This window comes from Balaenoptera borealis, assembly GCF_965194805.1.
Source record: "Balaenoptera borealis genome assembly, chromosome: 8".
NCBI classification, from domain to species: domain Eukaryota; kingdom Metazoa; phylum Chordata; class Mammalia; order Artiodactyla; family Balaenopteridae; genus Balaenoptera; species Balaenoptera borealis.
In genome coordinates this window covers 71,433,090-71,457,046 of record NC_138865.1, presented here as the reverse complement: position 1 = coordinate 71,457,046, position 23,957 = coordinate 71,433,090, and the positions used below count along the sequence as shown (strand labels likewise).

General features: G+C 43.1%; 1 protein-coding gene across 2 annotated transcripts in view; it reads left to right on the top strand.

Moving 5' to 3' along the window:
- DOCK8 (dedicator of cytokinesis 8) overlaps positions 1–23,957 on the top strand; it is a 229,109-nt gene that overhangs the window by 193,069 nt on the left and 12,083 nt on the right. For both annotated transcript variants that reach the window (XM_082403613.1, XM_082403614.1), the window contains 10 exons: positions 680–838; positions 1,489–1,589; positions 2,336–2,528; positions 7,601–7,744; positions 9,330–9,461; positions 9,927–10,061; positions 11,487–11,576; positions 15,642–15,878; positions 18,359–18,502; positions 19,736–19,842. In XM_082403613.1, the coding sequence (XP_082259739.1) occupies positions 680–838; positions 1,489–1,589; positions 2,336–2,528; positions 7,601–7,744; positions 9,330–9,461; positions 9,927–10,061; positions 11,487–11,576; positions 15,642–15,878; positions 18,359–18,502; positions 19,736–19,842 (1,442 nt within the window). The remainder of the gene's footprint in view (positions 1–679; positions 839–1,488; positions 1,590–2,335; positions 2,529–7,600; positions 7,745–9,329; positions 9,462–9,926; positions 10,062–11,486; positions 11,577–15,641; positions 15,879–18,358; positions 18,503–19,735; positions 19,843–23,957) is intronic.

Below are 23,957 nucleotides of genomic sequence, written 5' to 3'. Positions count from 1 at the left end.
CTTAGCAGCCTTTGGAATTCAGCTTTATTACAGCACAGTCTTAGTTTGTCTAGATTTAATATGTTCTTTTGGAATTTACGTTTGTGGTCACGTTAATGAGCATGCTCAACTGATATGAAAGGATAACTTGGCCCATGGAAGAAAGGCAGGACCCTCAGAATGTATTAGGTATAACTATTTAAAAGCCTTTAGGACATTCCTCAGAGGCCAGAGGCCCTTGGAATAGCCATACTTTTCCATGGGCCTGGAGGGAAAGGAGAAACAAAGTTGCTGCCTGCCCTGAGTCCAGAAATCTCAGAAATCTTGCCCATATAGGTCCTGTTCCTCCTTGCAGTTTAAATAAAGTTCCAAGAAGAGGAATCTTGACACAAAGGGAGACATCCTGTGACCCAACTCTGTAGGAACCTTCCAGCCTTGCTGCACGGAGCTGGCCAGGTCCTCAATGAAAATTTAAAGGGAACTGACAGATTTATGTCAGGGCAATAGCCATTTAAACCAGTTAAACAACAGTATGGATCTTGAGCGAAGTATAGCTCATATTTCATTGGGAAAAAAAGGAAACGATTGAGACTGGGTTAAAGAAACACCGGAGAGTTCTTGGTATCTGGCTCTACTGCCTTCAATTATCTACTAGCTGAGTGCCTCTTATTTGTTCCATCATTATTTTTTCCTGACTCAGAACTTTGCAAGAGTAAAGATGCAAGTAACCATGTCTCTGGCATCTTTGGTGGGAAAAGCACAAGACTTTAATGAGGAGTACCTGAGAAGATCCTTGAGGACAATCTTGGCCTATGCGGAAGAGGACACAGACATGCAGACCACTCCTTTCCCCATGCAGGTAGACTGAAGATCATGCCTTGTGTGTGATCAGCCAGTTATAAACTTGTGTGTGTGTATGTATGTGTGTATATACACACACATACATATACATACTTATACATACATATATATGTGCATGTATATATGTATGTAACATATAATTCCATATAATATATTACATAACGTATATAGTTATAGATTATATAATTTTTGTGAACTATATATATGTTATAATTATGTCATATGATACAGATAATTATATAACATATTATGATATATATTAGATGGAATCTAAGCTGAGGTCCTAAGCTGCCTCCTACTTGGTATAAAAAGCCCTGATGTTCCAGAGTACAGTTGAGGGCTTTCAGGTTGCAAATAACTGAAACTAGTTCAAACTAATTTAACCAAAAAGTGTTGGAGAGGGAAGATAGTAGAACGATTCAGGACTAATTCATGGATCCCAAGGGCCAACTCACATCTGGGCCTCGGAAGTGCCTGGACCTGCAAAGGTGAGGTCAAAGAGGATCCAGTCTAGACTCCCCTCACCTGTGATCTCTCCTGTCTTAGCGAAGCCTGTCCTTGGCTGCCCCTTGGACTTTCAATGCATCCTAACTTGTTACCATGGACTACAAAGCTGAGACTGTTTGGGGCGTACACTTTTTTTTGCAGGTGGAAGAACTCCTCTGCAATCTGAATAGCATCTTATATGACACAGTGAAAATGAGGGAATTTCAGGAAGATCCTGAGATGCTTATGGATCTCATGTACAGGTAAACTTTTCTGGTAAAATCAAAAGGGTGTCACTTAAGGATCTAGGGTTTGTCACTATGAAGTTCTTATGAATATAATGATCACAGGAAATGTGGGTACACTGTTTTGGCTGACATCCAAAACTGTACTTAGAAATTGGTAGAAAATCACCATTCAGAGGGTGTTGCTTCATGTACACGTTTTCAGAAAGATCTCCCTAATTTAAAGGGAGGTACTTACTTTTTGAAATTATTTTCTACTTACCATAGAATGAGAGAAAAGAACTATCAACTGTTACATGAATTATTTCTGAAATGTTTTTCCACTTACATTCAGACATACACGGAAGTTTTATTTAGAAATCATATTTTACTCTGTCGTTTAAAATTTTGTCTTATAGTCCTTGTTTTAGGAGAAACTACTTACAAAGGCAAAATTGTTCTGACGCGATGTCATGAGAAGGATAGTACTTCTGTCTTCTGTTATTTTTTTGCGAGAAGAGAAGCAAATTGCTAGAGCTCCATTCAAATAGACATCATTTTATCAGGGTTTTTCCCCCCATAAATCTTTAACTAAATCATAGCATCCTTGGCACCTGCACACCCCAAAGGTGGAATGAAAACAGCTGGACTGATAGACGTTTGCCTTTTCTCTCATTCTCTGAACACGTAGGCAAAACTCTTAACGGGAAAAAAAGTGGCCATACACAATAGAAAAACAGTGTCACTAACCCGTTGTCCTTGAAACTTTCTCAACCCATCTTCAGAATTGCCAAGAGTTACCAGACATCTCCTGATCTGCGGCTGACCTGGCTCCAGAACATGGCGGAGAAGCACACCAAGAGGAAGTGCTACACAGAGGCTGCCATGTGCCTGGTGCACGCGGCTGCCTTAGTGGCTGAATATCTGAGCATGTTGGAGGACCACATTTACCTGCCCGTGGGCAGCGTCAGCTTTCAGGTGTGGGGCAAGTTTAGCTTTTCCTTTAGCGCAATGGTTCTCAACTGGGGGCATTTGACGGTCTCTGAAGACATTTTAGGTTGTTACAACTGAGGGTGGGAAGGTGGGTGCTACTGACACTTAATAGGTATAAACCAGGGATGCTGCTGAACACCCTACAATGCATAGGATGCAAGCTCCCACCACAAAGAATTATCTGGCCCCAAACATCAATAGTGCCAAGGTTGAAAAAACCTGCTTTAGTGTATTAAATTTGCCTCTTATAATTGCTTTACCATCTTGGGTTTTTAAAAAAAATTGTTTACAATAAATGTAGAGTCGATAGGCACTTTAGACATTTGCAAACACTTTCACGTCCATGATTTCGTTTGACCTTCCCCGTAAACCAGTGAAACAGACAGATAGAGAAGGTATTATTACTCCCACTTCACAGATAAACTGAGACAGCAACTTTTCTAAGGTTATTTAAACCCTTTCTCAAAGACTTGTAGTTGGCACAGTATACTGACAACTGTGAAAGTATTTTTTCTAAATATTGGAGAAATTATTTCCCTCAGGGCCCATTCCTTTGATTACACTCCCCAACTCTGTAATATCCTCCTCACTAATCTAAAATCAAGAAAGAACCAACTTGGGACTTCCCTGGTGGCGCAGTGGTTAAGAATCTGCCTGCCAATGCAGGGCACACGGGTTCGACCCCTGGCCTGGGAAGATCCCACATGCTGCGGAGCAACTAAGCCCGTGCGCCACAACTACTGAGCCTGCATTCTCGAGCCCGCGAGCTACAACTGCTGAAGCCCGCGCACCTAGAGCCCATGCTCCGCAACAAGAGAAGCCACCGCAATGAGAAGCCCACGCACCGCAACCAAGAGTAGCCCCCTCGCTGCAACTAGAGAAAGCCTGCACACAGCAACGAAGACCTAATGCAGCCAAAAATAAATAAAATAAATAAATAAATTTATTTTTAAAAAAAGAAAGAACCAGATTGACCTGGGAAGGGAAAAAAAGGGCTGAATCAGTACTGTCTTAGGATGAGCTGAATATTACCCAGAGTTAGCAGAGGGAAGTTGTCTGTTAGGCCTGAAAATTGGTTCAGGCTGGGATGCTCAGTGGCCACTTGGACTATTTTGGCTGAGTAGTTTAAAACAGTCTTTAGAGGAAACAAAAAATTTTACAAGTACTTTTAGAGGCATAATCTGTAGAAATGACAATCCCTGAAACCTGTAACAATATAGTACAGTAAGAGAGCCCTTTTCAAGCCAGACTCACAAAGTCATTTACAAGTGTTTGGATTATTCTTGTTTGAATTTTCATGACTGATTTTATAAAAGGCTCTGTTCTCATTGTTGCTCTTCAACACAATTTTGTGATGCTGTGTGAACCAGAAAGAGAGGACAATTCAAAGTAGCTTTCCCAGGCTTATAGACTAAGGCACAAAAACTGTTGCTGGTAGAGTTTTTTTTTTGTTTTTTTAATTTATATTTTATATAGAGTTTTTTTTTTTTAATTTATTTTATTTTATTTTATTTATTTTTGGCTGCACTGGGTCCTCGTTGCTGTGCACGGACTTTAGTTGCGGCGAGCGGGGGCTACTCCTCGCTGCGGTGCACAGGCGTCTCATTGCAGTGGCCTCTCCTGCTGCGGAGCACAGGCTCTAGGACCATGGGCTTCAGTAGTTGTGGCACGCGGGCTGTAGAGTGCAGGCTCAGTAGTTGTGGTGCATGGACTTAGTTGCTCCGCGGCATGTGGGATCTTCCCAGACCAAGGCTCGAATCCGAGTCCCCTGCATTGGCAGGCGGACTCCCAACCACTGCACCACCAGGGAAGCCCATACAGATTGTTTTGAGCTGAGCAGCTTCAAGTCCTTCTGAATTCAACAGAGTGCTTCTCCTCTTTTGGGGAGAAATGAGTAAAGGGTGGAGAGATGAAGGAAGTGGTCCTTGGTTTTCTTTTTCATTCTTGGAAGAGGCATTGGAATTATTCACATCAATAAAAGTTATCCTGAATACTGTTCACCAGGCAATCTGGGTATTGCCTAATACTGCTAATTCCTCCTTTCTTATGGTCTTCAGTAACAATAGTACTTATTCTATCATTTTATTCTCAGCAAACAAATTTTATTCTCAATTCAGGAATGTTCATTATAAAGCCAAAAATTTAATTCTTATCCAAAAAGCATAAAAAAATCATCTGATTTTGAATCACATAAAAGTGAAGAAAGGTATAAAAATCAATTTTAGACATATTTGCTTTTTTGTAAAATTTATTTTGGCCATATGATATTAGCAAGGATAAATATTATAAGTGCTGCTTTTTCAATTACCAGAAATCTCTGGGTTTAACACTTAATGTGGAATTATATCAATCTCTTGTCTTGTTTCATTACTATTGCTTATAAATTCTTTTTAATTTGCTTATAGTAAGTCATGCCAAGGTGAGTAGAATAGTTATTCTAGAAACAACAGAAAAACTCCACATTGTCCCTACACAGGAGCATATAGCTCTATTTTTTCATAGATCTTTATCCACGTATTCATTCTTTTAGGTGATATTTATTGAGCGCTTATTCTGTCCTCATGAACTTTACATTCCAGCCAGGGAGAGTGGCATCATACAGCTAATTCTTCCATTTCTTATTCAATTTCAACTATGATAAATGCTGTAATAAAGAGGTACAAGATGCTGTGAGTGTTTATCACGTGACTCAGCCTGGGGGTCATGGAACGCTCAGAGAGATGAGGAACGGGAGGGGGAAGCAGAAGGAACTGTGAAGAATGAGGTCTTCAAAATACACAGAACATGGTGAGTTAGGTGTTCTCAGCTACAGAAGAGAAGCCAAATTATGTTGATGCTTATGAGCCAATTCTCTTTTCTCTCAAATGAGACATACCAAATCTTTTTGGAAATGTGTGCTTGCAAGTGACAGAATACCTAACCTAGATGGACCTAAGGTAAAAATGGAATTTATCACCTTGCATGAGAGAGATGAGTCTGGAGTAGCACCTGCCAAACTGGACCTAGGGGGTCCAAACAATGTCATCAGACCTCAGTGTCATAATCACTTCCTGTCTCTGCTTTCTGTTATGTCAGCTTCATTATTCATAGGCTTCCCACACTCATTGAGAGATATTTATGTTTACATATTCCCAGGTTCAAGTCCAGGAGAATAGAGAAATGCCTCATTTGTAGTGGTTGCAGAGACAGTCTCAGTGCATCTTATTGGTTCTGACGGGATCACATGCTCATCTCTGAACCAATCATAGTGGCCAGAGACATGGAATGCTGTGATTGGCTGAGTCAGAGCCAGAGTTGAGGTCCACACCTGGAGTTATGGATGGTTTCTCAGGAGGCTTTACTTTATAGAAGGATGAAGGAATTCTGGGCAGCATTAACTACAGATGTCTGGTGTTGATTTCTTAAATGCTGTGTGCTTTAGTTTTCAACCTTGTTCTGCTCCAGTAAAATTGAATTTTTTGAAAAGAATTATAAACTGGAGATAAATAAATCTGTTCAAGGAAAATAACTCTGAGGCCACAGAATTCCAAGGAACTGAGATCATTGAAATTCTATGCCCCAGAGTACAATATTTATTCCACAAATGTAGATATGGATACATTCTCACATAACTGCTGTTACTTTCACCTCCCTAATTCTGAAGCCAGGAAAGTCTGCCCAGAATCTTTTCCCTCTGACGACAGCTAATAAGGCTGCATAACTGCAAATATATTCCTCTACATGTGGAAAATTGCATACAATACTAACAGTATTCGTTTCTTGGGTTATTAGATTCTTTCAACTGAATCTCTTGGACCTTTTATCATTTCCAATTCAGAAACATCATAATAGAAAGACCAGGTTTGAAAGAAAGGCTGGCCACAAAAGGTTCTGAAAGCCTCCTGTATTCCTAAAACTACCTTATAATTTTGGATATGAAGATACAGGACTGTAACAACTCTCTCTTCCTTGACTGCTAAAGATGAGTCACTTGATCTTGCTAGCCAGGCTGATGAGAGGCAGACAGATTTTACTTCACTAGCCAACTCTGGTCAGTTGGTAGTGGCTGAATGGGGTACCATGCTGAGAAGAATTTTGAGACCATATCCAAGCTTCAGGGAAAAGAGTACTATAATTAATTAGTTCTGTCTGCCATGAGTGTAGGCATAAAAGGAATGGCAAATGTGCTACCTGTATGCAAGTCCTAAGCTACAAAGGTTTCCAGTTTCTTTTATGTTCCATATGCATTTCTTCTATATCCATGAGACAGGTTGAAGAAAATGATTCTTGACCTGTCAAAAGTATGAGAGTCACTGCCAGAGCCAGAACTGGGGTGAGGTGAGTAAGGCACATGAAGTGCAGAATTTAAGGAAGCACTCGCTCTTGGGGTCAAGCAAGTTCAGGGTCACGACTTACAGGACCCTGAGAGTGAGTGTTCCCTAAATTTTGTTTTCACCTTGTTCACCCTAATCCTGGCCCTGATCACTGCATTCTCTATGAGACTTTAAACTCTATGGTTTATGTAAAAGAAAAGTGTGTAGAAAGGAACAAAATGTTTGGGGGGAGAAAAAAAAATAGTAACTGCTGCATTGCCATAAAGATTTCATAAAGAAGACCTTCTCATTTGCAATTGTCATATGATATTATGGCCGTTCACCTAAAAGCCAAGTCCGTCGTAGCAGGTACTTCAGAGGGTCACTCAGCTGGTGAAACAAGGAGTCTAGTTAACTGTTCGTTGGCCTTTGGCTTTTAAAAACCACGATCCCTGCTGGACGTCCCTTAGGGCCTTTCTCTAAAGCAACTCAACTATTGTTACATTGAAGTAAGTGTCCTTTCTGTATCTCCCAATAGTTAAAAAGAAAAGAAAATCTTGAGTTTTGAAGGCCACTTGTTCTGTGCATTCTTTCAAAATGAGTGGCAGCCAAAGGCTCTTCTGGGTGGAGTTACAGACCTTGTATGATCAGGGATGGTGAGGACCTTGGAGCCACGGCTTCCTCCTCCATGCGTTATGGGCTCCTGTGGTGCCTTTGTTGGTCGGATTCCCCTGTTCTCCTGGCTCATACTGTGATCTCTTTCAGAATATTTCTTCCAACGTGCTGGAGGAGTCTGCGGTCTCTGATGACACCCTGTCGCCAGACGAGGATGGGGTGTGCTCCGGCCGATACTTCACCGAGAGTGGCCTGGTGGGCCTCCTGGAGCAGGCGGCCGAGCTCTTCAGCACGGTCAGTGCACACAGCTGTCCGGGCTTCCACAGTCAGCCCGGACTCTGGTGTCGGTGCCCTGCGTGCCGGTCTTAACGTCCAGCCGGTCCCCCTTCATGCTGACACCGCGTGCAGGGCAGGGGAGGGGCTGGAGGACTTTGACGTATGTAAATTGCCTCAGCTCTCAGGGAGGCGAGAAGGCCTTTCATCACTGCAATATTCTGGTTTTCACTGCACACTCACTGGCTGGGCAGCAGTTTCACAGTATTATTTCCATTTAACAGAGGTGGAAACTAAGCCACAAAGAGGGGAAATGGCTTGCCCAGGGTTACACAATAAATCACGAGGCATGTTCTCACTCTCTTATTTTCCCTCTCTTTGAAAAAAGGGACTCAGCTGACAGCTGAGTAATCCTCAGGATTGTCACAGACCAGGGACAGCTCAGAGAAATGTGGGAGTGGAAGCCATGGAGACTCCCCTCATTAACCTAATCTGGGTCTAAACACTCCTAATAAGAGAAAAATATATAGAGATTAAAAATATATAAAAAAAATATATATAGAGAGAGAGAGAGAGATTCAGGGCAGGGAAGAAAGTATGTTGTTCATTTTCATAGTTTCCCTACTCCCTCAAATTTGTTTTTTTTTTAAATAAATTTATTTATTTTATTTATTTATTTTTGGCTACACTGGGTCTTCGTTGCTGCTCGCGGGCTTTCTTTAGTTGCAGCAAGTGGGGGCTAGTCTTCGTTGTGGTGCGCGGGCTTCTCACTGCTGTGGCTTCTCTTGTTGCGGAGCACGGGCTCTAGGCACGCAGGCTTCCATAGCTGTGGCACGTGGGCTCAGTAGTTGTGGCTTGCAGGCTCCAGAGCGCAGGCTCAGCAGCTGTGGCGCACGGGCCCGGCTGCTCCACAGCATGTGGGATCTTCCCGGTCCAGGGCTCGAACCCATGTCCCCTGCATTGGCAGGCGGATTCTTAACCACTGTGCCACCAGGGAAGCCCTCCCTCAAATTTTAAGCCAAGCAAATATTTAATACTTCACTCTGTTTAGCTGATCCAGTTTTGTTTTCATCTTGATATTTTTCTTTCTTCTCTACTTTTCATTTCCAAGTTTCCATCCTACAATCTATGTATTTTAATTATTATTTTGACTGTCTTCTCTTTTTCCAGCTTTCCCTTTCAGAATTCACATAAAGTCCAAGATACTCTTGTTTTTCCTGGAATTCTAGAAAACCAGGTAGTTAGACCCCTAACTCTTTTCAGGCATGCAATGAACATCTGGCTACAGGAGGACCCCTGGTGACATTGAAATATGCTAAAGCTGCCTTCCTGAATTGTTCTTAGTTCCTGTTGCCAGTCTCCTGTCCTATTTTTTTCCCCAGGAAACCCCTTTTTCCAACTTAACATTATCAAATAGGACCATTTAGTGTGTCTAGTTCAGTTTGAATGCTACAACCATCCCAAAGATGCTCAGACTTTATTCCTGCTCTATAAAATATTGTGGTGCCAGTAATAAATCCATTCTCCAATGCCTAATGCATTCTGGTTGCTCTTTTAAGTTTCCAGTGGATTAAATTCTCTTTGATTTTTTTCTCCTCTTTCCAAGGGAGGACTGTACGAGACGGTCAATGAGGTCTACAAGCTGGTCATCCCCATCCTGGAAGCTCATCGAGACTTCCGGAAGCTGACCTCCACCCACGAAAAGCTGCAGAAGGCCTTTGACAGCATCATTAACAAGGTAGCGGGGGGATCCTGGCTAACAGGTCCTATAATCTGGCAGCAGGTGACCCTGTCTCAGAGATGCTTAGCCCTCCTTCCTCTCTAGGGAGTGATTTACCTTAAGGACATCATTACTGTAGCTCCCTCCTATCAAACGGAAGAGGGCTGAGAATAGACAGAGGACCGTAATTCAAACCGTGAAAGAAGGCAGCTTGAATTACTTTACAACCAGGAATGTGAAAATCTTAAATTCACTTAAGAGAAGTCCTAGAAATCCTTCATGGGATTTTTTTTTTTTTTGCTATTATTTCCCAAGTTTATTCCATAAACATTAAAAAAAATTTTAAAGGAGTGAATTCTGTTTGTATTAGCCACAGGAATAAAATGCTTTATAACCCAACAATAAAAGACTCCTGCCCTCTCATCTCAATGGATCCTCATGAATTGCATAACTAAGGAGAGGTTTCCTTATTTTGTTCATCAGGGTCATAAGAGAATGTTTGGAACCTACTTTCGAGTTGGTTTCTATGGATCCAAATTTGGGGACTTGGATGAGAAAGAATTCATTTACAAAGAGCCTGCAATTACCAAGCTTCCTGAGATCTCTCATAGACTAGAGGTAAGACAAGTGATTCCGGGTGATTGACATTGTGTACTTTACACCAGCAGGTTAGAGTGGGTCATTACAACAAAACCAAGAGTCATGGATTCCTCATTGATCCATATATAAAGTTTCCCACATTGCTTGTATAATATCAAGATATTAGGTGAGATCATGAGGTAAAGCAAGATAAGGATAGCTTTCCCCTAAGATTCTGTACATACTTTTCAAACTTTGTAAGTTTATATGGTGAATATTTATTTTCAGGAGCATCCAAATTCAATCAATGTCATGTGCTTTCTTATAAACCTTTCCAAATTTTAGTAATAGTTTTTCAGCTTGAAGTTTGTCATCTTGACTTTGAAGTCATAGGGCCAGATTATCAAATTACCCCTAGAAAATGCTGTGGTCATCCTTTTGGTGTCACCAGACACTTCCCACTTCTGACATGGAGATGCTTGACTATAGGCCCACTGTGACCTGGAACAAATGAACTCTCCCTGCTGACCAAGGAGCACCCCTCTTTGGATAATCAGAGCCGGTGTCCCATTCCATGGGCTGGCAGCCCCTATCCAACCTGCTGTTTACATTTGATCCGTAACGTAGCAGAAGAGAGCAGCATGTTCTTGGAGGAAAGGCTGGAGAAAAGGAGAAACAACACAGAGAAAAGCGAGAAAAAAAGAAACAGACGTTGAAAGGGCCAAGCACTAAGAACTCAGGAGGAAAGTCAAGGGGTGCCCTCAAAACGAAACCATCTCAGACTGAATAACTGGGGTCCCCTGAACTGCTGACAACAACCAGAGATTCACTTCTTTGCTTTCTTGCTATTGCTTTGAATTTATGCCCTTTCGTGGCTGTCAAACTTAAAACACGTTCATTGTCAAATTGATCCATCCACGCCAAATGAGACAAGAGACTTTAATCCTTACTTGACCCAAAGGAGCCATGGCTCAGAGTGGTTGGGTGACTTGCCCAAAGTCGTTCAGCTCGTGAGAGGAATTAGCAGTTGACCCCAGGCCACTTGGTTCCCTAATATGTTTCCCCAATTTAGTACTAGAAGCGTATATTTTATCTTCCTGTGCACTGTGGTTTGTCCCATTATGGGAAGCCTGGTGACCTCCAAGACCCTAGGGTACAAAAGGCAAGAAGTAAATAGTTCCATGCCCCTGGAGCATCTTTAGGAAATATGATGATGTTGGTTGAATTAGATGTCAAGCATACAGTTTATAGGGAAGCATATATCAGTTTGCAATGCTGGACTTCCTTATGTTTTTATTTTTGTCTCAGGAAATGCTGAACTTGCCTCATTAGCTCAGAGGGACTTTCAGTAATCAAAGAGCACATTCTCCCTTACAGTTGTTCCAAACGTATTCCACTTCTGAGAGACAAAGAGTTGCAATATATTAAAATAACCTCTGTAATCTGTTGGTTTCTCTTGCCTAGGGATTTTATAGTCAATGTTTTGGTGCGGAATTTGTGGAAGTGATAAAAGACTCTGCTCCTGTGGACAAAACCAAGTTGGACCCTAACAAGGTACGGGAAAATTGCAAAAAGTAACCATCAGGCTCTGATTCCCTTTGTTCTACACCCAGAAACATAACATGACCTCCTCTGTCTGGACTCTTCAAGTCATTTCGATGCAGCCAAATTTTTTTTGTCTGCGGTTTAACTACTATTTGGTTAGGTCTTAAAGAAACGATACTCAAAGGCAGGGATCATAATAGGAGCTACCAGTTATTAAAGATCATCTGTGTGCCTGACACTACATTAGACCCTTTACTACATCATTTCATTTCATCCTCCTAAAGCCCTTTGAAATAAGTGTTGTTATTCCTATTTTACAGATGAGAAAAGAAAGGGTAAGCAACTTTCCAAAATCATGCAAGTGTCAAAACCAGTATTCAAACTCAGGGTCTGTCATCCTCAAACCTGCACTTTTTTTTTAAAGACGATTCTTTTTTTAAAAAAATTTATTTATTTATTTTTGGCTGTGTTGGGTCTTCATTGCCACGCGCGGGCTTTCTCTAGTTGCAGTGAGCGGGGGCTACTCTTCATTGCAGTGCGCGGGCTTCTCATTGTGGAGGCTTTTCTTGTTGCGGAGCACGGGCTCTAGGCGCGCGGGCTTCAGTAGTTGTGGCTCGCAGGCTCTAGAGCGCAGACAGTTGTGGCCTACGGGCTTAGTTGCTCTGCGGCATGCGGGATCTTCCCGGACCAGGGCTCGAACCCTTGTCCCCTGCACTGGCAGGCGGATTCTTAACCACTGTGCCACCAGGGAAGTTCCAAACCTGCACTTTTTTTTTTTTAAGTATTTATTTATTTATTTATGGCTGTGTTGGGTCTTCGTTTCTATGCGAGGGCTTTCTCTAGTTGTGACAAGCGGGGGCCACTTTTCATCGCGATGCACGGGCCTCTCACTATCACGGCCTCTCTTGCTGCGGCGCACAGGCTCCAGACGCTCAGGCTCAGTAATTGTGGCTCACGGGCCCAGCTGCTCCGCAGCACGTGGGATCTTCCCAGACCAGGGCTCGAACCCGTGTCCCCTGCATTGGCAGGCAGATTCTCAACCACTGCGCCACCAGGGAAGCCCCCAAACCTGCACTTTTAATCACTTCTCTTTATTGCCCTTCTATTAAAACCTTGAATCCTCAATTTAAAATATGTTGAAAAGATACAAACTTCTCACTGACAGCATTTGGTGGAGGCCTTCTTTTCAGCCAAGTGCAGGGTCGTTGTGCTGTTGGAGGAATGATGAAAAGGGCTTGGACTTCAGTTTCCTCACTTTTCAGGTGAGGGTGTATTCTGTCTCACCCCCAGTTGGGTGTACTGCAGTACAATTCTGATGCTCACCACCCAGAGTTAGGGTCAGACTCCACCAGTTACAGGCTCGTCCTGCAGGAGATTGCCCTAACTTCAGACACCAGCCTCAAGTGGGACCCCAGGCCGCTTGCACTTCTGACCAGACAAATACAAATTTGTGGGTTCGCGTAGCACCTCTCAGTAGATAACCCACTAGAATGCCTCACAGAACTCAGAAAAGGGCTACACTGATGATTATAGTTTCACGATAAAGGGTACACATAGGGCAAGATCTGGGACGTATCCCAGAGTTTCTATGCCCTCTCCTTGTGGAATCCAGGCACGTCAGCCTCCTGGCATGTCACTGTGTTCACCAACCGGGGAGGTCTACCAAGCCTTGGTGTCCAGGGTTTTTACTGGGGTCTCATTACATAGGCATGGTTGATTAAATCATCACCTACATTACTGAACTCAATCTCCAGCCCCCTCCTACCCCAGCAGTCAGGCTGGCCCAGAGTCTCAGATCTCTAATCAGAAGGTCGTTCTTTTCGATGACCAGCCACCATCCTGAAGCCATCTAGGGACCCACCATGAATTACCTCATGAGAATAACAAAGACACTTCTATCACTTAGAAAATTCCAAGGGTTTTTGGAGCTCTGTGCCAGGAAAGAAGGACAAAGGCCAGATACATTCTTTATTATAGCACAGGGTGATGCCTGCCTGCTCAGCCCAGCTCACAGACAGATATGCACATGAGAGAGCTTTCTAAGCTGCTGGAAATAATGCAAGTTCAAGGTATTTTTAAGGGCTGAGGGACAGAGGAGCAGTCATCATCTGGCAGGCCTATAAAATGAAGAGTTCAAACTCTTCTCTCAGTTCTGTCCTCCAGGATATTATGAAGATGATGCAAGTAGGGAGAAGTGTCCAAATCTAAGAGTTTGTTTTTCTACACATTTCAAAGGACTCACTCACTTCAGATACACTCCCTAATCTAGCCTGGAAGCAATAACTCTGGTAAGTAGCTGAGCTAAGCTTCACACAGAAATGTTTGACGTCTTTGAAAGACAGGATTGGCTGTGTGCCCACGGTGATCTGTGCACAGCACATGCCACGTAGAGTTACCAGTGACATCCCTGACGCGGTGCTCTTTTCTCCTCTGTTAAAACGCCCAAAGTAGGTTGTGAGAGTTTTAAATGAGAATCTGCAGCCAGAATTACAACCAGATTTCATCACACTCAGTAGTGATTTATGGTCTGAGGTCAGTGACCTCATCCATCCATTTCAGTGGGTGGGTGTTGCAGTGACTATAGTCATTTTCATTCTTTTTTTTTCTTTTAATAAATTTATTTATTTATTTATTTATTTATTTTTGGCTGAGTTGGGTCCTCGTTGCTGTGCGTGGGCTTCCTCTACTTGCGGCAAGCGGGGGCCACTCCCCGCTGTGGCGCACAGGCCTCTCAACGCGGTGCCTTCTCCCCTTGCGGAGCATGGCCTCCAGGCTCACCGGCTTCCGTAGCTGTGGCACGTGGGCTCAGCAGCCGTGGCTCACGGGTTCTAGAGCGCAGGCGCAGCAGGTGTGGCGCTCGGGCCCAGCTGCTCCGCGGCATGTGGGATCTTCCCGGACCAGGGCTCGAACCCGTGTCCCCTGCATTGGCAGGTGGACCCTCAACCACTGCGCCACCAGGGAAGCCCAAGGCCTTCTTTTTAAATAAGTGCTCTTCTTCATAGTATGTTTGTGTGGGTTCATGTGTATGTGTGTACATTTTTTAAATGAAATACATGCAGTAAAATTCACTTTTTTGGTGTTTATTTCTATGAATTTTGACAAGCACATGGAGCCACCACCAAAATCAGACATAGAAAAGTTCCATCACCCCAAAATATTTCCCCATGCCTCTTTGTAGTCATTCCCTCCCTCTGTTTTCAGCCCCTGACAGTCACTAATCTGTATTCTGTCTTTGTAGTTTTGCTTTTTCCAGAATGCCACATAAATGGAATTATATAGTGAATAAATGGAATCATATAGCCTTTTGAGTCTGGCTTCTTTCACTTAGCACAATACATTTGAGATTCATCCATCTTGTAATGGTTCATTCCTTTTTATTGCGGAGTAGTATTCTGTTGTAAGGATGTACCACCGTTTGTTTATCCATTCCCCACTTGAGGGGCATTTGGGTTGTTCCTATTTTTTGTCTATTATGAATAATGCTGCTATAGACATTTGTGTACAGGGTTTAGTGTAAACACAAGTTTTCATTTCTATTGGGCACATGCCCCGGAGTGGGATCGCTGAGTCGTATGGTCAGTATAATGTAACTATATAAGAAACTGCCACCTGTTTCCTAAGGTGGCTGCATTCCCACCATCAGTGTATGAACACTCCAGCCGCTCCCCATCCTTCTCAGCCCTTGGTATTGTCAGTTTTCTTTAGTTTGGCCATTCTAATAAACACGCAGTGGTCATAGTTTTCTGAAAAGGAAAGTTTTGCTTCTTCTGAATAGCAGTTGGCAAACTCTCATACCAAGTTTCAGTTGGATCAGCAACTCTGCTAGGAGGGGCAGCTTGTGGACCTGACTTCCCACGGGCACACTCCCGTCCCTTTGCCCAGTCTTGTCTCTCGTATCCCTGGCATGGAGAGGAAGGATGGCCAATGGCTGATGTCTCGCCCGATGCTCTCAGCTTCCGTGGCTTTTGTGAGCGCAGAGGGGTGGTGCTGCCACTCTGTGTCCTGCGTGCCCCCCAGCGCATCCTGGGCGGTAGTCTGCAGACCAGCTCACCCCTTGCCTTTCCCCCCCTTCAGGCCTACATCCAGATCACTTTTGTGGAGCCCTACTTTGATGAGTATGAGATGAAAGACAGGCTAACCTACTTTGAGAAGAATTTCGATCTGCGGAGGTTTATGTACACCACCCCCTTCACCCTGGAGGGCCGGCCTCGGGGAGAGCTGCACGAGCAGTACCGGCGGAACACTGTCCTGACCACCATGCACGCCTTCCCCTACATCAAGACCAGGATCAGGGTCATCCAGAAGGAGGAGGTAAAGGCACTGGAGGGCATGGGCTCTGGACGGAGGCCACCACTGAGTGAGTGGGCCTGGGTCACCTCCCAGGATGACACACAAACCTCCTTCATGCTCCTTCATAGCAGACTCGAGTGAAAATCTGAAAAGGGATGCCTTTGAAATATTATTATGGTGGTTATCCTCTCACTCTCATGGTGCCAGGGAATCCCATTTAGGCAGCTACATGTTTTATAGCACACTTTATATGTAAGTATTTTCTATTTTAAAGTTATATCTTTAACATACATATATGTACACAATTATAATACTATGTCTTTATATTTTAATGTTAAATTTACATGAAATATAAAAGCTTACAATATTTTATATTAGATTTTTATATATTTAAAAGCTTACATGTGATTCAGGCAGCGTTCTGTTGTTAATCGTCAGAGGCAGGAACAGCAAGTGAGCAGCCCCAAGGAGCTGGTGTTGAGCTGGAAGAGGGCACCATGCCAGTCAGACAGGAGACCAGTTGTCTTCTAGCCCCCAGCATCCTCCTGTGACATTGCACAAGGCACTTATCTTCATTCAGTTTCCTTATCTAAATGTTGATACAGGGAAGACCTCTTTCTTTTTTCTGGTTCCATGTGTAGCAGAAGTCTTCAAATTCATTGTAATGACACTGATCAAGAAAATGTCTCAAGCTACAGAACTGCTCAAAATTAGACATACTGTAAACATTTTCTTTTACTTTAAAACATACACATGTGCACTTATTTGTCATTCATTTTGTGTAGAGCCACAGCCTTGTCTGTGATTCAGGGTTGGCTGATCACGATTCAGCACTGTCTTTCTTGTATAAACCATATGCAATGTCCACGATGTTCAGTTTTGGTTTCTGTAAAGCAGAGTGAGAGCTTAAAGATCCTTGTTAAACAATATAAGAGCAGAATGCTTCTGGATTTTCATGATTTTTTTTTTCCCCTAGCCTTTTACCATTGTCTTGTGCACACCTAATAAGACAGGAATCTTTTATAGCAACTTGCTTTCATAACATCTTGCCCAAGCGTTAGCTTGGTTTTCATAGAAACAACTCTTCTTCTTTCCATAGCCATAGTTCACCAGTTTATGCATTATTAAATTAGATTAGGTCATTAAAATAACAAGTGTAACAGGCATAAGCAAGTTGGTGAACAAACACTGATGAGTTGTGAATACACACCTCCTTGGCAGGAGCACAGGGACTGAGGTTACTGGAGAGCCACCCACCAGCTCAAGTGTTCAGCAATCACATCAGAGAGTGGTTTTCACAGAGGGCAAAGGAAGCCAGAACTGATGACTCAGCTAAGAGAAGGTTTGTTTAGAAGGCATCTGCTGTATTTCTTACTGTTTTAGACTTTTGAGCACTAGGGCATGTCGGCACAGCACAGAAATAAACTCATGGTCCCAGTAAGAGTCCTCACAGTTTTTCTGGGCCATTTGTAGTTCCCTAAGAACCTCAGTGTGTTAGTTTGTTAGACCTGTTGTAACCAAGTACCACAGACTGGGTGGCTTAAACAACAGAAATTTCTTGTTTTATAGTTCCAGAGGCCAGAAGTCAAAAATCAAGGTGTTGGCAGGGTTGGTTCCTTCTGAAAGACGTGAGGGAAGGATCTATTCCAGACCTCTTTCCTTGGCTTGTAGGTGGCTGCCTTCTCCCTGCGTTTCTTCACATCATCTTCCCTCTGTGCATGTCCCTATGTCCAGATTTCTTCTTCTTATAGGGACATATAGGTCATATTGGATGAGGGCCCATCCTAATGACCTCCTTTGAACTTGGTTACCTCTATAAAGACCCTGTCTCAAATAAAGTCACATTCCGAGGTACTGGGGTTTAGGAATTAAATACTTGAATTTGGAGGGGACATGACTCCATCAATAAAATTCAGAAAAGGTCATACTCCAAGCCAATAGAACTTAGCAACTAGCAGATTGACCCTTAAGAGAATTCTGTTTACTAAGAATTCACCTTCAGGGTGAGTTAGAAAAGGCACACATGATGCCAAAATCTTGCGTTATGGTGGAGAAGAAAATCTTGAATGCTCTGCTTCTAATAGCTTTCCCAATTATAAGTCAAGTAACTTCTTCAACAACAGGAAAGGAAACCTAACAGTGTAGAAAAAAACATGGATTTTGAATGTAGACGTTATTGTGGTCAAAATCTGACCTCCCCACTTATGACCTGTGTCACTTACTTAACCTTACAAATCCCTCTTTGATTGCAAGGTGGAGAGAATAGGAAGTTGTTTAAAGACGTACATCATAAATGCGTGTAAAGTTCCTGGAACATAATAAGTACTCAAGAAATGTTAGGCTCTTCCTTCCTCCTAACCTGTCCTGATTATTCTAAATTTCTCTGAAAGCCTTCTTAGCTGCTGCTTCAAACCCAGGTGTCCTCTTTGTCATAGCTCCAGGTTTGTCCATGGCTTATAAGACCTGACAATGACTTTCCTACATTTATGTCTTATGTTCAGTTTGTTTTGACACCAATCGAAGTTGCCATTGAAGATATGAAGAAGAAGACCCTGCAGTTAGCAGTTGCCATTAACCAGGAGCCTCCTGATGCCAAGATGCTTCAGATGGTGCTGCAAGGCTCCGTCGGAGCTACTGTCAATCAGGTAAGCAAAACCAGCTGGTGGCAACTCCTCTGGTTCTTGTTATTTTGATTTTTGTTACTATATGTCTGCACCCTCCTTTCTTGAGGTCGATGAGGAGTCTGATCAACATACAAATGATGTTCCTAAACTTAGACTGAACGCTTGAGGAGGTCCCTTCTGCTTCACGTAACAACCCAAGGTAGACAAGGAATCCTAGAGATGAGCGGACCGTGTCTAAGGAGTACCATTTTTTGGAGAAGTTGGGGCCAGTCCTGGCAATATGATCCAGATGGAGTGCTTAGTCATGCCCAATTTAGGCAGAGTTGTTGCAAGGCTTGAGATAAATCTGAGAAGGCCTGTAGGAGAGAAGGGAAAGGGTCTAGGACATTGAACCCCTGGGTCAGTCACCAGATGAAACCAGTATGCCAGGAGCGTTGCTAAGCAGGAGTGACCTGGAACCGGCTTCTTGGGCCACTTCAAAACAGACTGGATCTTCTCAGATCCATTAGAATTCTAACTCCGATCTCAGCATGGAACTAATCCGGCCTCAGATGGAGGGCATACTAGCTTAGTTTTCTCTGTCCAGTGTGCTTCCTTAATTTCAGAACCAGATCTGCACACCTCCACACGCAAAAACTCAATGAGTGCCATGACCCTTTCCTCACTCGGCACAACTGGACTCCCCAGCAAAAATTCTCCGTCCGCATAATATCAAGGGGACAGAAATAGTATTTGTTACATTTCCATGATCAGAAAATATTAGGAAGCTTTTGCTTTTGTAAGTCCCAATCTTTTAATGAAAATGGAAGACTTTATAAGCCCACAACCATAGATTACACATGTACTATGCATATCTCTGACTCAAGCCAGCAATTACGTAAAATGGTGCTTGCCACTAGGGCAACTAGACAAATGAATATGAATGGCTGGATCAAGACAATCTCTATTTTCGGAAAAGCAACTCTAATCACATACCCTTTGATGGAGTATATTACCTTTCTATATGTGGAAAATCTGTAATTAGTAGTATTTGATTAAGGAAATACATTTATACTTTTGAATATTCTCCTAAAACTGCGAACTCCTCCTAAGGAATCAGCGTTTTCCTGAGAAGTTCAAGACCTTCCTTGATTTTTTGTTTCGGTCAAACTAACAAAATTAAATGTTCAAACTACGACCTCACTCCCAACATTTCCTCCCAAGTAATTTCACTTTCTTTCCAACATCAATAATGTTTTTCACTTTTCCCATCAGGGACCACTGGAAGTAGCCCAAGTATTTTTGGCTGAAATTCCAGCTGACCCAAAACTCTATCGACATCACAACAAGTTGAGATTATGCTTTAAAGAATTTATAATGCGGTAAGAGGGGAAATGGCTGGGATTTCAGTAGAGCAGTGGTTTTCCAAGTGTGGTCCCCAGGCCAGCAGCTTCAGCATCACTTGAGAAATTTGCTAGAGAGGAAAATTCTCAGATACCGATCAGACCTACTGAGTAAGACTCTCCAGAGGTGGGACCCAGCAACCTATATTTTAACAAGTCCTCCGGGGGATTCGGATGCGTGCTCAAGTTTGAGAAGCCTGCACAGAACAACACTACTTGCACTAGTAACTAACAAACCGTATGGTGCTTTCATAGTTATCATCTCACATTGCAAAATAAATCTTCATTTTACAAAAGAGGAAATGGAGGTTCAGAGACGGGAAATGATTTTACTTAAGGTCACACAGCAAGTTAGTAGCAGAGTTGAGTTCAAACCAGGTCTTCTGAATCCAAGTAGCGCATACTTCCTTCAATGTGCTGATACTCCACTGGTGAATTAGAGCCTGAGAGGTTCTTGGCGTTGGCAGTCTTTGTAATTTCCCATATCATACAATAACTTATTTTTATAAATGTAAAAGACACTGCCTCAAATTGAGAGATAGAGGCGAGATTCTAAAACTAGAATTTTACAAAGGTATCAGTCGTCTCTATGGCAATTCCCACTGGCAGGCAAGCGTCATCTCTGCTCCTGAATTCTGCAGTAGAGCTGGCTCCAAGAGCAGCCTGTTCAGGCTGGATAGGAAGTGAATCTTGGGACAAGGTTTGCAAGCTGCTGCAATGCAGACAGGTATACTGGGACTCCTGTGGCCCTAAAAGGAATGATTATGAAGGATGTGGATGGCACCTCACCCATAAGAGAGAAGGACATCAGAAATACATGTACTAATATTTCTTCTCACCCAGAATCTTAGAGCAGCATATAAAATATAGGAATATCTTCACTTGGCAGATGGGGATAAAGGAGGCTAAAAGTTAAAGTTTGCTAAATTCAGTGAAAACCCACCAGAATGCTAGTGTCAGGTGAGGTTCTCCTCCTTCACAGGCTTTGGTGAGACGTATGTAAATTTGCTACGTATAAAGGAGACATTCTTTGTCCTGCAGTGAATCTCAGCTGCTTAGTAATGGTGTGTGTGTGTGTGTGTGTGTGTGTGTGTGTGTGTCTGTTTGTGTGCGTGCACACTATACATATGCACATACATACACATGCACAGACAGAAATTATATTTATTAATGTTTTGTATTTGAATTGTTTCCTGTATTTCATAACAATTTTGACATTATGCAAAATCGAGATATTCTTCAGTAAAGAGTGCATTTTCATAAAACAAAAGGCTAGAAAAATATTGGGAGAATTATTAAAGATCAATTTACTTTCCACGTATCTTCATATAAAGTGAAGTTATTGTGAAAGGCCCATGAAGGTGGCAGTGGCCCGGGCCTCTCTGGACCTCTGCAAGGACCTGTGAAATGTTTAATGAGCACACACTAGGACCCAGGTATGATAGTAGTTGTAGGAATACAGGAGCTGGGTATTCCTCTGCTCCTGACAATAGGACTTTTACCTGGCTAAATAACAAAGCAATGCAGCATGTTCTAAGAACTGTGGAGAGTACACAAAATATAGGGCTACAGAGTTCAGAAAAGAACAGTCAGTTGCAGTCTGGAGTGGCTAGGGAAAGCTTTGTGGGAAAACATCACTTAAACCTTGTCTTGAGTATGTAGGTGGTAGGAAGGGGGCAGCGGGAAGACAGAGGCATTACTGGGAAAGGGACCAACAGAAGCACAAGACACAGAGGCAGGGGTGTCCTTGATACGTCTGGGCTCCTCTGAGTTGGCAAGAGCAGTGCATTCTGTGTGCATGCCAGCACAGGGAGGGGAGCCTGGGAAGACAGCACTATTGATAAATGGGGCTCTGAATAGAATATCGATGTAAAAGGAAGCTTGCTAAGAGAAGTGATTTTTTAGTTAAAGTGTCCTTGTAAAATCCCTAACGAACATGCATTTTCTAATCAGCTTCCAGCCCCAGGACAAGTGACTACAAAGAAAACCAGAGCTGAGTAAAACTAGTCTCAGGCAAGATAACACAAAAGGAAATGGATTTTCTTAGGGATGATCCTTTAACAAAGTCATGTATTGTTAGACTTTTGATGGTGCAGTTATCTTTCTCCCCAGATGACTTGCAAAAATGTTGGATTTCCAAAATCAAATTCACCATTTACAGCGTTGTTCTCCAACCCTTCCAATGATTCCTATGGGAAACTAGGCTGTAGTTCTACCTTCCCCCTGCTGGGTGGGTTGCCGCCCTGTTCTAGGAATGCCACAAGAATATCTGTCAGCGCTTCTCAAACTTCACTGTGCAAAACAAATGACCTGGGGATCTTGTCAAAATGCAGATTCTGATTCAGTAGTTCTGGGGTGGGCCTGAGACTCTGCATTTCTAACAACCTCCCAGGTGCTGCTGAAGCTGCCAGATGGGACCGATCTTTGAGCAGAGGCTGCAAGGCTGTAGAGGTTGCTTGATTGCCGCCATCTCACATTTTCTCCTCCCTGCCCCCTCCCCGAGGGCTTCACGCGTCAGGTCCTGCCTCCTGTCACTCACCCTTTTTCCTCCCCTTTCCTCCCTTCACAAGAGGAAATGTGCCTTTACTGTTAACACCTTTGAACAACTATAGATGCCAGTTCATTCATTCAGCAAACACTTATTGAGCCCATACTTTGTGCCAGGCACCCTGCTACCTGTGTGCAAAGATGAAGTTCCAGTACAAATGAGACAAGGCTACAGGCAAAACAATACTTCTGCTCAGTACTTCATTGTCAAAGTCAAAGTACAGTGACTTTCATTCCACTTTATTTCACATGCATCAAAGGTAGTGGGTGAGATTGTGGTGAAGGTTGCATAACTGTATTAATCTACTAAAACTAATCAAACGGTATATTTACAAGGGTAAATGTGATGATCTGTAACTCATACCCTCAGTACAAGTAGTAGGTGAGGAAACCTTCCTTTCCTCCATTGCTTAATTGCTTCTCAAGTCCAATCAGCAAGTCACAGCTTTGTAATGAATAGAGGAATTGTTTGGTCAAGTTGTTTGCACCTGTGTGTTTTCTCCCCGGAACCTGCTATCAGCAGATATGATGCAGGAGTGGAAAATGTTTGGGGGTGAAACCGTTCCCGGTTTCGCCTTGAGTGAGCTCCAGCTTCTCAGCAGACATGGGCTGTAGGTCGATGAGCCCAGGTTTCCAAGGTGAACATAAGTGAGCCTTCCAAGGCTGATTGCTAATAACGGGAATGTACGCTTGCTGGGTACACTGTAGCTGGGTCCTGCCCCTGGGCAGTGGCCTGTGTGACTCAGCTGTAGCGGGCCTGGATGAAGCCATAAAGAACCTGGCAGGCTGACCTGCTGCCGCTGATACCTGATGCAGCCAGTCCTGCGGCTCTTCAGATGGTTGCCAAGTTGGGGCCTGGATCCCCTTCTGAAACATCTCAGGGTTTCAGAAGCCACGATGGAGAGGTACAACATACTGTTTCCCTCCTCTGCTCCCCAGAGCACCCAGACCATTTTAAACACTGCAATCTGTGCCAGTCTGTGGTTTTAAATTTTCCTCTTACATTTCTGTCTTAGTCAGCTTGGGCCACTATAGCAAAATACCACAGACTGAGTAGCTGAATAACAGACATTTATTTCTCACTGTGCTGGAGGCTGGGAAGTCCAAGATTAAAGTGCCAGCAGATTCAGTTCCTAGGGAGAACCCTCTTGGTGGCTTGTAAATGGCCACCTTCTCACTGTATCTTCACATGGTAGAGAGACGAAGAAGACAGCTCTCTGGTCTCTTTCTACAAGGGCACTAATCCCATCATGTGGGTCCCACTCTCATGGCCTAATTTAAACCTTCATTCTTCCTAAAGGCCCCCACCTCCAAATCCCATCACATGGAGGTCACATGTGAATTTTGGGGGGACACAAACCTTCAGTCCATAACACGTGAACTTTCTCATTCCTATAAAGACTAAGTGATTTTTAAATTCATTTTTATATTTAAAGAAAAGATAGCAGGACTCAATGGCACCAGGCCCAGGTTGCCTTTAAGGGACATAGTTTCAGATACATCAGTAGAGTTCCACCGCATAAATGGTCATAGAGTCTTAACGGGAG